This window comes from Lathyrus oleraceus, chromosome 3 (assembly GCF_024323335.1).
Source record: "Lathyrus oleraceus cultivar Zhongwan6 chromosome 3, CAAS_Psat_ZW6_1.0, whole genome shotgun sequence".
Lineage (NCBI taxonomy): Eukaryota > Viridiplantae > Streptophyta > Magnoliopsida > Fabales > Fabaceae > Lathyrus > Lathyrus oleraceus.
The window spans coordinates 457,504,696-457,518,009 of record NC_066581.1 but is presented as its reverse complement, the minus strand read 5'-3'; the positions used below and the strand labels follow the sequence as shown (position 1 = coordinate 457,518,009).

Genomic DNA, 13,314 nt, shown 5'->3' with positions numbered 1-13,314 from the left:
TTGAGACCCTTAAGAGTACCATGATGGAACTTTGTTGAACTCATGTCCCAAATATCAAGTCATTAGGGTTTTTCATCCCCTACGATCAAATGAACACCCAAGTCATGCCTTTAGGTTTTCATCCATACACAAACCCTAGCTTTGCAAGCCAAGAACCTTGGATCCACAATGATCAACTACTAAGTATGGATGAGTGCTTAATGCATATGAATGAAACATGAATGTATGCAAATGATTCTCAAGTTAAAGGTTGAATGAAAAGATAAAAAAGGAGGGCAAATTTTGGGGTACAATAGTGGTATAATAATGATGTTGATAATATAGTAGAATGGTTAGTGATAGTGATGCTGATAAGTTATATCAATATGCCATGGTAATGAAATGTGCAGTTCAAATATATGTTGAACATAAAGGTAAAGGCAATGCAGAAGAAGTTGATGTAGGTGATTTTCAAGAATATGGTGCTGGTGGTTTTGAAAAGGTTGAAGAAGCTAATGTTGATGGTGTTGAATAGGTTGAAGAAGCTAATGTTGGTGTTGTTTAACAAGTTGAAGACACAGAGGACAGTGAGAACAATTATGATAATGACTTTGAAGCTGATGGTTTATCATTTGATGATAGTGAGGATGAGAGGGCTCTTGGATTGGAAGATTGCTTTGATGTTATTGAAAACCAAGTTGAAGAAAAGGGACATAAATTAAATTTTTTAAACATTCTGATTCATTCAATAATTAATCCTTATAGGGACGAAATTCAACAACTACCTTTCTTCTAGGGTCTAAAACCAAAAAAAAAATTACAAACACCATGAACATGAAAATCACTACCATTTTTGGTAAGCAAAGAACAAACACCATGAAAGAGTCAACAAAAGCTTAAACACTTTGGTCTTCTCCCTTTCATTTTCCAACTTCAATTTCATCTTCTCCTTTTCCCTAGCTTCAAGATATTTAATGGTGCAACCTAACTCCTGAACTACCTCCGAGCAATTGCATCTGATTGACTTTTTGTATTCAGTTGATGTGTTGCGTTCAACTTCATCATCCCATATGAAAAGCGAGCAACCTAATCCTGAATGAGTACACTTCCAGAATCTTCTTTTAGGGTTTTTAGTTAAATATTATATGAACATCCTCATTGCTTTATTGCAACTACAAACTGGGATTTCAGACTCAGAGAAATTACCTATAGATGATGTTGCCATGGTTGAATATGCATTAGGTTTGAAGTTTTGAACAAAGAAAAAAGAGAAGAAGAAGCGACGAAGATTTGAAGAGAAGAAGAAGAGATGTAAAATGGTGTCATTTTTTTTGGATTTAGTCCTCTTTTTCAATTCCCTTCCACTAGGTTTTCCATGTATTATACCCAGAAAATTAAAAAACAATTCCACGTGTGCACTGTTTGCCAAGTCACCTTTTTTAAACGAAAATCTAACTCCAGGGACTAACACGAACATAAAAGTGAGATATAAGGACTCAGACCCAATAAAAAGATATAGGGACCAATAGACTATTTAAGCCTTTGAATTATAATAGAAAATTAATATGTTATTGAAAATATTTCATGATATTATATACCTGATCTCACGAATCAACAATGCTGACAGAGACGATGTTCACATGTGTTTCATTACATAGTATCTACACTTGTATCCCTCTACTTATTTCATAGTCTAAAAATTTAAACATTTCATGAATATATATATATATATATATATATATATATATATATATATATATATATATATATATATATATATATATATATATATATATATATATATATATATATATATATATATATATATATATAAAGATGAAATGACTTTGCAAAGATGAAATGAAAATGACAAAGAAATATTCAAAGACCAATAATTATTACCGTCAGTAGTGTGATGCTGGCTATGACCTGTTTCCTCTTCCATATACAACCATCGCTCAGCTTCGAATACAGGTAGATCAAATAAGCCTCCCCCGTTTGTACTCATGGATCCGCTCGAAATCCATAAAGTAATATAGGTAGACGACATATGTATAGGTGGCACTCTTGTCTATTAAAATCGCAATGCCAACCAAATAAACTAGGTATACTCTTAATGCATGCGATTTGTGGAGCGCAACCTACTCATCATCACCATCAACATATTGTGCACTCAGGAGCGCATCCTCATATACCTTCTTCAGGTATACAAATCTAGCATGAGCACCCCTGGTCTTATCCAACTCATCCATCGCCTCCCCTAGATTCACCCCCAGATACTCTACCATTATCTCGAGTGCCTCGACTTTGGTCATCCTCCCATGATCTAGGAATCTCCTTCTGATCGAAAGATGTAGCGAACACGAGACATCATCGAGTGTGATAGACATCTCACAATGTCAGAGATGAAACGAAGAGGTCTCTGAGTGTCATCTCTCCATGAATGAATTATGCATCATGTGGTTAACTGTAATATAATTGGTCATGCACAAGTCCTTTAGGCCAGATAAGGACAAAACCGACTGAAACCATTCCTCATTCGGCTGAGGCAATGCATCAATCTTTCTCCCGTGGTTAAGAAACTTATACGGATCACGCTCCTGAAATTTGTCAAAAATAATCAATGTTAGAAATTAAAATTAATGTAAAAATAAATAAAGAATCCAACTAATGCTACCTCTTCGTCCCATATATGTCTGGAAGTATGGTCTGGATACATAGGTAGTAAGGAAAAATCAACTAGTCCATCTTCAAAAGCCACTGGCTCAACATCTACAACAACCCCACCCTCCAGAGGTAACACTGAATCAACAACATCATCAGTAAGAGGTGGGACAGGAGGTGGGACTAGATCAGCAGCATCATCGGTAGGAGGTGACACTGGTGAATCCTGACACCCGCGGGAGGATGAGGGAGTGATGCGTCAGATAGTGAATCATGTCTCCTATGGGAAGAAGAAAATGGAATGGCATGAGGAAAAGCATGATCCCCAGAAGTAGATGACTCTGCCTGACCAGAGGGAACATGAGCCTCTAGAAACTGCTGACTCTTCTCCTGCCGAATGAATGTGTGGTGAGCAACCCTGCCATGCCTCAATCTATCATGTCTATCAGCCATTATGCCTGTAAGTTAAAGTAAGACTGACCATTAGTGCAGGCAAACAACACAAGTAAGAAAATAAAAAAAAACAAAGAAATTTCTATAGATGCGTCTCCAGTTACTAGGCATTAAACCGCTGAAAAATTCCAAAGATGCATATCCAGAATTTTCTACAACTCAGAAGTCGCGTCAATGGCGTAATCTACCACATGCAAACTCAAAAAACATGTTTTGATCATCAATTTCATCCAGCAACCAACAAATACACTATACCTAAACTATCTTAAATGTGATTTCTACTCATTTGTAACCCTAATCATTGATTTCTATTTATTTACACAAAAACTCAAACTTTTATCGAAAACTCGAAAAACTTACAAGAAATTGATATTTTTGATGAAGATGGATGATGTTACAGATGAAGATTGATGTTCCTTTGAGTTCCCTTGAGCCTTGTTGAATGAAATTTGACTTGGTATAGAGAAGAAATTTGAGAGAGATTGAAGTTGAATTGAGTTTGAGTAATGTGAAATGAGGAAGGAGAAGAGTCTGACGCAACTTAACCTCCACCGGAGATGTATCTTTGGAATATTTTAACGTTAACTGACATTTTGATGCGTCATAGATGCATCTACAGAAACTGGGAACATTTTTAAAATTTCACGTGGTGCATAAGAAACATATCGGATGCATTAAGAAATCCTCGAACCAAAAGGTAAGTACCATATGCAACATAGTTATGAAAATTAAAAAAAAAGTTGTTGTTGAGGATTAAATCTATGAACATTTCAAATATCCTCTCAATTATTTAAAAACCGATGATTAAAGTGGTAAATTCTCATATCGTCCTTCGTTATCTTGTTTGACTAATTGAGGCAAAATCTTCTTCATTCATGAGATAAAATAAATATATTTATAATAATGATACGTTCATGACTTTCACTTTAAATTAACATTATAATTTTAAGTTTCGTATTTGAGTCTATCTTGTATAAATTAATTGCAATAATCGTCACCATCACAACCATTTGAAATTTAAGATCATTTCAAATCTGAAAGAATTTAAAAACTGTATTGAAAGTGAGTTTGAAGATTTAACCAAAATTTTAAAATCTAATGTGTGGCTAACATTAAAAATATGTTATAAATAAGTATTCATTTATTACTACTTTTTACAAAAATACTCTTTTAAAAAATGTAGAGATTTGTCTATTTTGTTTTTTTACTCCACTCTTTCCAAAGTTCTCAATTTCTCACTCCTCAAAATTCACAAATAGAACTAAAATAAAGTTCTTCTGGTTACTCACATAAGTTTCTCTAAAAGTGACGTTCAAACTATTTTGGGTACTATAGTTGACTGACAGTGTTTGTGAATACTCGTACAAACTTGGATCAACAGTATTTAAAGAACTTTACCTAAGTAGTTTCCTATATTAAATGGCTCACAACTCTCAAATGGTCATTGTATTGTTTTGCTCAGTAACAAAAACAAGAGTGGAGATGACATTGTAAAACATTTTATATAAACAAGGATAAATTGTAACAGATACATCATCTTGATTGTTGTTCGATTAACTGTTTTCAGCAAACTCAAAACAAAGTACTAACTGTAATATTTAAATTATCCTAACTAAAAAAGAATCTTAATATCTGTCTGATAAAAAGCACATTCTAACTGATTGAAAAATTACACTCATATTCAGTCTCACCCCTCTATATATCTCTTGCCTTAGTATCCACGTGTCCATATTCCATATAATATGATAAAATAAAAATTGATATTGCATTAGATGGCAAACAACTCATTTATGAAGAAAAACACACACAAGATGATGAAGTAAACAATGAACAAGACACTGTTGTATAGTATTTATTCATGAAAGAACGGTACATCATTAAAATTATAGAAGCTTGTAGCTAATAATAAGTCGAAACATGAAAAATGTGGAAGAGAAACTCACTTTTAACGAGTTGAAACCAAACTTTCAGTGAAATACTTGCTCTGCGACCACAATATATTGTCACTAATTTCAATTTTCTCTACTCTATTGTCTTTGCAGTTATAGATAAATGCTTCGTCATACCTATCGTTTGCCAATATCAATGTATCGCCATTCTCAGAAAGATACATCGGCAACAAATCCAACCATTTAAAGAAATTCGTATAACTAATTTTAAATAACTGAATCCAAGACTCCTGAAACCCAAAATTCTTCATCTGCCATATAACAAAATGGGTTTCCTCCAAATCATGACATAAACAAAGACAATCCCTCAAAACCACAAGCGCCGGCGGAAAACGTGGCACCTTATCAAAACCCTGAGGTAGCAACAATTTAGTATATGTCTCGGTGGAGAGATCAAGTGAAACAATCAGAAATTGCTCAAGATCAATACTACCCTCATTCGAACATAACAAATAATTGAAACAAAAGTAATCGCGAAGCGCCAACCAGTTCATAGTACCACTCAAATACACACCATTGTTGATACTATTATTATTAAATCTATAAAGCGGAAGCGCGGGAAAAGATTCAATATTTCTCCAAGAATCATCCCCCATGCTGAAAACTTTCACCATGGTTCTTGCATCGCAAAACTTCACCATACTTGTTTTACGACGTTTCACATCCAACTCTACATGAAACGCTACCACCTTATAGATTTCATTTAAAGTATCGTAACCAAAAGCGAACTGAAAGGAAATATTCGAAGATGGTAAAAAGTATTCAGTTTTTGCCCTAGTGGCTGGATTCTTGAAACAGATGCGCGAATCGCGATTAAGAGGTGGAATATTGGTATCAATTAAAGTGAGCAATCCATTGCATGAACCAACAATCCACCAACTAGAGTTATTCTCGTTCAATTGATAGTAAGGATAGAATTCAACAATGGTTGACGAATTATCAAGTAAGTGAGATATTGGAAAGGTTATGACACTGCAATCGGTAAAAGGAGTCTCGTAATTTTGTTGCGAAATTAGTGTGAGGTTAGGGTTTCGTTGTGATTTGTTGAGATGCATGTGAACGAAGTAAGGATCGGAGATGAGAGAATTGAAGGATTTGTTAACGCATTTGAATCGCATAAGAGATTTTACACCGAGTAGGGAAAATATTTCTGCCAGAAGCTCATTGGGGAGAGCCGTCGATGACGAATGATGCCGCTTCATAGTTTCTATTGTTGTTAAAGTTGAACCCTAGTAGTCACTGATAATGATCCCAAGCACACAATTTGAATTTTGCTACACCACTGAATAATTGAATCAAATCTATCTATTATATATATAAAAAAATTAATTAATAGATTGATGTTGAATATTTAAATTAACTTTGGGTTGATTAGTTTTGGACTTTAGGAATTTTAAATTCAAATTTGTGGACCCAATTATAATTGAGACTCCTCAAATATAAACATAATAAAACTCCTCAAATATAAACATAATAAAATGATTATATTAACCTTGTAAAATTTCCAATCATTTTTAAAGTTTATTTAAAACTTGTTCAAATTTTAAAAACTCCATAGCAATTTCAGAAATTCTGTAGTCTCCAGCAGAAAATTTGAAAACAATTATTTTTTTTTGAAAATTTTAAAAAATTGTGAGAATTTTTGAATTTGTAACCGGAATTTCTAAAATTTCGATATTTTTTTATGTATTTTTTTCCAGAAATTTTAGAATTTCCGGTAATTTTTTATAACATTGTATCGGAATTTTATGAATTTTCAAGAGTTAAAAAAATTTGAATTTTCCCCAAAAATTTCAGAAATTTCAATGATATATGAGAAATTTCAAAATTTCCAGAAGTTAACTGATATTTTGCTTTTTTTTCGTTTTTGTAGTGAAATACAGGAGAATGGACGACACCATTGTAGACAGGACTAGAGATAAAGCATCGGTCCAGGCTAGGGCTTGTTGAGGCTGAGTCTTCACATCTACAGATTGAACGAGTAGTTCCAACCGATTCACACCGGAAACGGTTGGCTGAACAAGGGCAGTTCCGTGTACCCCGTAGCACCTGATGCTGAGCGGTTAGATCAGGGGAGCAACCCAGAGATGACGTTGAGGTTGTTCGTGCGCAGGAGGTGCAAGGTCAGGTTGCTCATGACCCAACGGTCGGGACAAATGCGCTACATGTTGCTGATGAGGTGGCTTATGAGGTTGCAACTGAGGTGGCTGAGACAGATATCCATGTTGCTAATGAGTTGGTCGAGCTAGATGCCCATATTATTGATGAGGTGGTTGCCACAAATTTGGTCTCTTCTGCTACCGCTAATACAAAGGTTACATCTCATGGTTCTACAAAGTCGTCTGTACATAGATGAAGAGTTCTCCGGAGGAGGCATTGATCGATCGATGCTTATCGATCATGTGGCATATCGATTATGGCAGGGAAAGGTGTATATTTTATGTTTAACTTTAATTTATTTATTATTGTTCTATGATGTATTGAAATCTAACTTAGATTTTTTTTTAACTTTCTTTTTTACAGGACCGTCCCCCGTAGAAGGTGACATCCCAGAGGTCAAAGATGAAGAACTTCTCTAAAACTATGATGCCTGAGCAGGTCAGGTGAATTTTGCATGATTTTGGTCTCCTCTCATTTGCATACTGCTCACTCACCATGTTCGATATTTCACTTCTTACTGTTTTTGTTAAGAGATGGCACAAGGAAACATCTTCCTTTCATCTTCCATTTTGGAAGATGACTATCACTATAGATGACGTATCCTCCTTGTTCCATCTCCCTATCGGTGGTAGATTCTTCACCATTCATGTTATTAGTCAATCGCTTGCATGTATGGTAGTTGTAAGAGATTTGGGAGTTAATGGGGAGGTCGTGCTAGAGGAGTTTGATTTTAACAAAGGAGTTCACCTTCGTATGTCTTGACTTCGTGATAGGTACGACGAGTTTGTGAAGGCACAAATGTATGAGGTTGCCGCTAGGGTGCATAGATGTAACCTCTGTATCAGCAGTAACAGAAACGACGGATCTATGACAACCACCTCATCAGCAACATGGGCATCTAGCTCGACCACCTCATCAGCAATAAGGGCATTTGTCTCGGCCACCTCATCAACCACCTCACCAACAACAAGTAATGTATATGTCTCTACCGATGGATCATGAACAACTCAGGCATGCACCTCTTGAGCATGAACAACCTCAACATCATCTATGGGTTACTCCTCTGATCTCACCATTCGGTGTCGGGTGCTACGGAGTACGCGGAATTGACCCTGCTCAACCAACTATTTCTGGTGTGAACCCGTTAGAACTACTCGTTCAGCCCGTAGTTGGGAAAATTCAGTCTCAACAGTCTTAGCCTGGGCTGCCGCTCTATTTGTGGCCCTTCCTGCAATTGTGTCGTTCTTTCCTGTGTATTTCACATAAAAAACAAAATATCAGTTAACTTCTGAAATTTTTGAAAATTTTCCTAAATCATCAGAAATTCTGAAATTTCCGGAAAAAAATCCAAAAAATTTGAACGACCGGAAATTCAGAAATTTTCGATACAATGTTATAAAAAATATCGGGAAGTTTGAAATTTCTGGAAAAAAATACATATAAAAATATTAGAATTTTAGAAATTCCTGATAAAAATTCAAAAGATTTTCACATGAATGTTGAAATTTCCAAGAAAAAAATTATTGTTTTCAAAATTTTCGAGATTTGGGAATTTCCGATATTACTCGTGAGTTTTTAAATTTTACACAAATTTGAATGATTTTGAAAATGATTAAAAGTTTTGCAAAATAATACGGTAAATTCATTAAATTTGGGAGATAAAAGAGACAAATGGAGTTAGAAAGTTAAATGCTCCATAAATTTGGAATTAAAATTCCTAAAGACCAAAAACTAATGTACCCAAAGTTAATTTAAATATTCAAGATCAATCTATTAATTAATTTTTTTATATAATAGATAGATCAATTCAATTATTCAGTGGGTGTACCAAAACTCACTTTCGACTCGTTAAAAATGAGTTTCTCTTCCACATTTTGAAGTTGTTTGATTATACATCTAAGACAACTTTGATGGATTTCTTTGCCAGTCTTCTCAAAGCATCATTGTGCAAAAGGATGAGATTTACATTTTGAATTTAAGTTATTAAGTATCTTTTTCCGCTCTCAATGTTTCATGGCTAGGTAGGTTCTTACTAAGTGAACTTTTGAAGATAATATTACTTCTTGTATGGAGTATGAACATGTGTATGACGCAATGAGGAGAAATATAGAGGGGGTGGGGAGACTGCAATTGAAGGTGTGAAAGCAACATGGGAGTAATTTTTCAATCAGTTAGAATGTGCTTTTTTGTCAGACAGATATTAAGATTCTTTTTTAGTTAGGATAATTTAAATATTAGTTAGTACTTTGTTTTGCAAGAGAAATGCCGGTTTAATCTTTTCAGTAGTGCAACCTCCGATAAAGATCTGACTTTGTAATATATAAACGTTTGAACGTCTTAATAGGATCTTCAACTGTTGGTTAGATGGAGAAATTTACTGAGGGTGAAAGGATCAAGAGAATTCAATGGTTTGATTCCACGTTCAATCAAAATGGAGAAGTTCGTTTATGGGTGGATATTAAGATTGACAGATACGTTCACATGATGATGTATACTATGTATAAAATTGTTTTGATGGTTGTAATCACATAATTATGTTGTTGTAATCGCATATTATGTTGTTTATGTGTTGTATTTGGTAGTCATGAGATTTTATTTGTTGTAGTTTGTTGCATTGTTGTTTATGTGTTGCTTATGTGTTGTATTTGTTTGTGATGGTATTTCCTCACAAAGTTATCATATGAAATGAATGTTATTTTTAATATAAAGCAAAAGAGTTATAATTAAAATTATCTTGTTGTGCTTGTTCCAACACTGGGACAATTAGTACGATTATGATCGGGCTGACGACATGAACTACATAATCTAACCATTTTATTCACCGTATCCATTTTGGTTCAAATACGGGTGCTCTTTGAGCGACCCTTTTTCTTTATTCATATTATGTTAGTGTGCCAGAGAATGCCCCCTTGATATGCAGGTCAGTAATCCTCTTTTGCAACCACTGAAAAGTTAATTTTTATAAAAATTGCAAAGGCTTATGACTTTGTAAGCGTCAGATAGTAAGTAGGGTGGATCTCATCGAACCTTTGAACATGACGCTATGACATGGGAGCAGGGCATACAAAAGGCTTGGATCTTTCCGCAGTCGCACTAACCTCTATCTAGTTCCACTCGATAGTGTCCCCTCGACATGCCTTCATTGTTATCCATGGACTCAACAACATTGTACCGACCTTTAGTACGGTCAAACATCGTGACCACATGTGTGTTAGCTTTAGAAGCTTCCTCTATAATGAATTTCATTGAAGCATCACTAAACAACTGCCTAGATTGTAACACTGAACTCCATTTGGAACATCTGGTCTCAAACAGCGCCCCTAGCATGAAATAGGTTGCTTGCACTAAAATGGTTATATGTAGGTTTCAGATGCCTTTGAAGACAAAGTTCATTGATTCCACAAGATTTGTTGTCATGTGGCCCCAACTTTGACTATTTTCGTATGCCTTAGTCCATTTCTCCAATGGAATATTGTCTATCCACCTTACTGCATATGTATTTGACAATCTAATGTCTTCGTGGTAGTGTTTGAAAGAAGGTTCTGTTAATGCATACCCTGCGTTGACAACCTTCTTCCGCAATGTTTTGTCTTTGATCTCCTACATGAAATTTTGAGCGATATGTCTAATGTAGTAGTCATGCATCGACGGAGGATCCTGCCAGCCACTATTAATGTTTTTATAGGCACTCACTATTGAAGTGTGTCAATCTGAGATCAAACATAAGTTAGGCTGAGGAGCAACGTGCAATCAGAGATTTTTTAGGAAAAAACCCCACCCCCCAGCAGTCTCCCCTTCAACTAGGACAAAGGCGATTGGAAAAATGTTGTTATTTCCATCTTGTACCACTACCATCTGTAGCGTTTCTTTATATTTCTCGTACAACCATGTACCATCAATTTGTATAATAGGTTTACAGAAAGTAAAACCTTTGATTCATGGTTGATACATCAAGAAGAGTCTGTGGAATATTACATTACCAATTGCACAAGTCCCGTCTGGGGTATACGCCGACAATGTTTCCAAATTGAGAATAGTCCCTGAAGCATAATGTTTAAGAGCCACCAAGTATTTTGGAAGTCGTTTGTATGACTCCTCCCAATTTCCAAACACTTTTTCAACTGCCTTAGTCCTAGTTATCCATGCCTTCCTGTATGAGGGAGTATAGTTGTATTGTATAACAATATGCGAGATTATTGTACTCACCTTTAACGACGGGTTATCGCTAATGACAAGCAAAATTTCATCTCATATTAACTGAGAGTTGAGTTTGCGATGGTCTTGCATTGGGTTCGTGATTAAGCATGTGTGAATTGGACCCATAAAACCAATCTCCCCAGAATCACTCCTCTTCCGGTAAGATGCTGACAACTGGAACAGGTAGAGGTCATTTTGAAAATAAATCTTATACCTTGTTGCATTAGTTAGATCAACCTTATAATGAACTGATAATTCCATGTGGTACTTTTTAATGGCTCTGAAATAATCTTCTTTTGTGCGAAATTTGTCTCCTTCTTTCAATGATCCTTGAATTTACAGATAAGGATTGTAAAATACATCTGACGAAGGTTCATCTGCACCTAAATTCAAGATCTTCATGTGTTGAGGCAGACAATATACATGACTAGATGGTAATGGCTCTTCTTCTTCTTCATCATCATTCACCATTTCATCACCAATAACTCGACTTCTTCTTCTTCCTCGTCAACATCATCGACTTCAGCTTGTTCGTCGTCATCAGTTTCACAAAACACTTGTGACAGATCAACGAACTGAGACACTTAATTTTGTTGTATTAATATATATAACTCTATATCATTGTACCCAGATTGTTCATGACTGAGAAATATATGGTGAACATCGTTATCATCTCAAATCTTCAACTGATAAAACTTTACTTGGTTGTCTGCAAAGAACACCAGATTTTTGTAAATGATTTTTCCCACCGACTACACTGCAATTTTTTTTCTATTCTTTGTTTAAAATATGAAAAATTTGATCATATATTTATTTTAAACCTAGTTACTTCTATGTTGCAAAAATAAAAACCGAATAAGTGACACTCAAATATTTCACCATCGGTATGGGCACTGATCATGTAATATGATGACGAAAACATCTTTTTAAGATTTAAGTTTAGTGTTTGATGGTGAGTTCATTGATCACATATTAACATGCAATTAAATATGGTAGATGGTGAAGGCAACACATGAAGAAGACAAGGCAAGTGTACTGATCACATATCAACTTTTTTAAGAATCTGTAGGATTCCATGCAGAGACAAGACAAGGAAAACGTCCTTACCAATGGCGCCTGCAAGATTCTTCTGCCCTAATAAGCCAAGGCATGCACCTGCATGATTCTCTGTAAAGATGCTTCTGCCATAACAAGACAAGGCATGCTCCCTTATCAATGGCGCGTCATGACATGCATAAAGTAACTCATGTGCCCTTTTCAATGGCGCCTACTCACATGCATGCATAAACACAAGGCATGCGCCCTTACCACTGACGCATCCTCACATGCATGCAAAAATAGAAGGCATGCTCCCTTAGAAATGACGTCTTCACATATACATCACATGCTTCAACTTACCATCAAACTTACTTTCTCATTTATAAATATTACAACACTCAACCTATCTCTACAACACTCAACATCTCTGCAACACTCAACCTCTCTACAACACCCAACCTATCTGCAACACTCAATCTCTCTACAACACTCAACCTATCTGCAACACTCAACCTCTCTGCAACAATATGTCTCTATTAACTATGGCTGATAAACATCGAGGAACAATCGATAAGATTGCGACATTTGTATGTTATTACTTAATCTATATTGTTTATTACTTATTCTTATTCTTATTCTTATTCTTATTTTGTAACAAAATGTATCTATTGCTTATTACTCCGTCTTACTTATTTCTTACTTATGTTTTATTAGGACCCAAAGAGATTTAGATGTCATGTACATGAATATGTACCACACAATCCTTTGATAGAACCATATATTCGAGGATGCGGTTTTGGTAATCTACTCAACATAGTCTCATACTCACTTGACTACAAATTTATTCTTTCTTTGTTAGAGAGATGGAGACCCG

General features: G+C 35.2%; 1 protein-coding gene across 1 annotated transcript; it reads right to left on the bottom strand.

The window, feature by feature from the left end:
* Positions 1-5,041: 5,041 nt before the first annotated feature.
* Positions 5,042-6,247, bottom strand: LOC127131654 (F-box/kelch-repeat protein At3g23880-like). The gene has a single exon (XM_051060567.1). It carries the CDS (start codon positions 6,245-6,247, stop codon positions 5,042-5,044), a length of 1,206 nt encoding a protein of 401 aa, XP_050916524.1.
* Between the last annotated feature and the right edge of the window lie 7,067 nt (positions 6,248-13,314).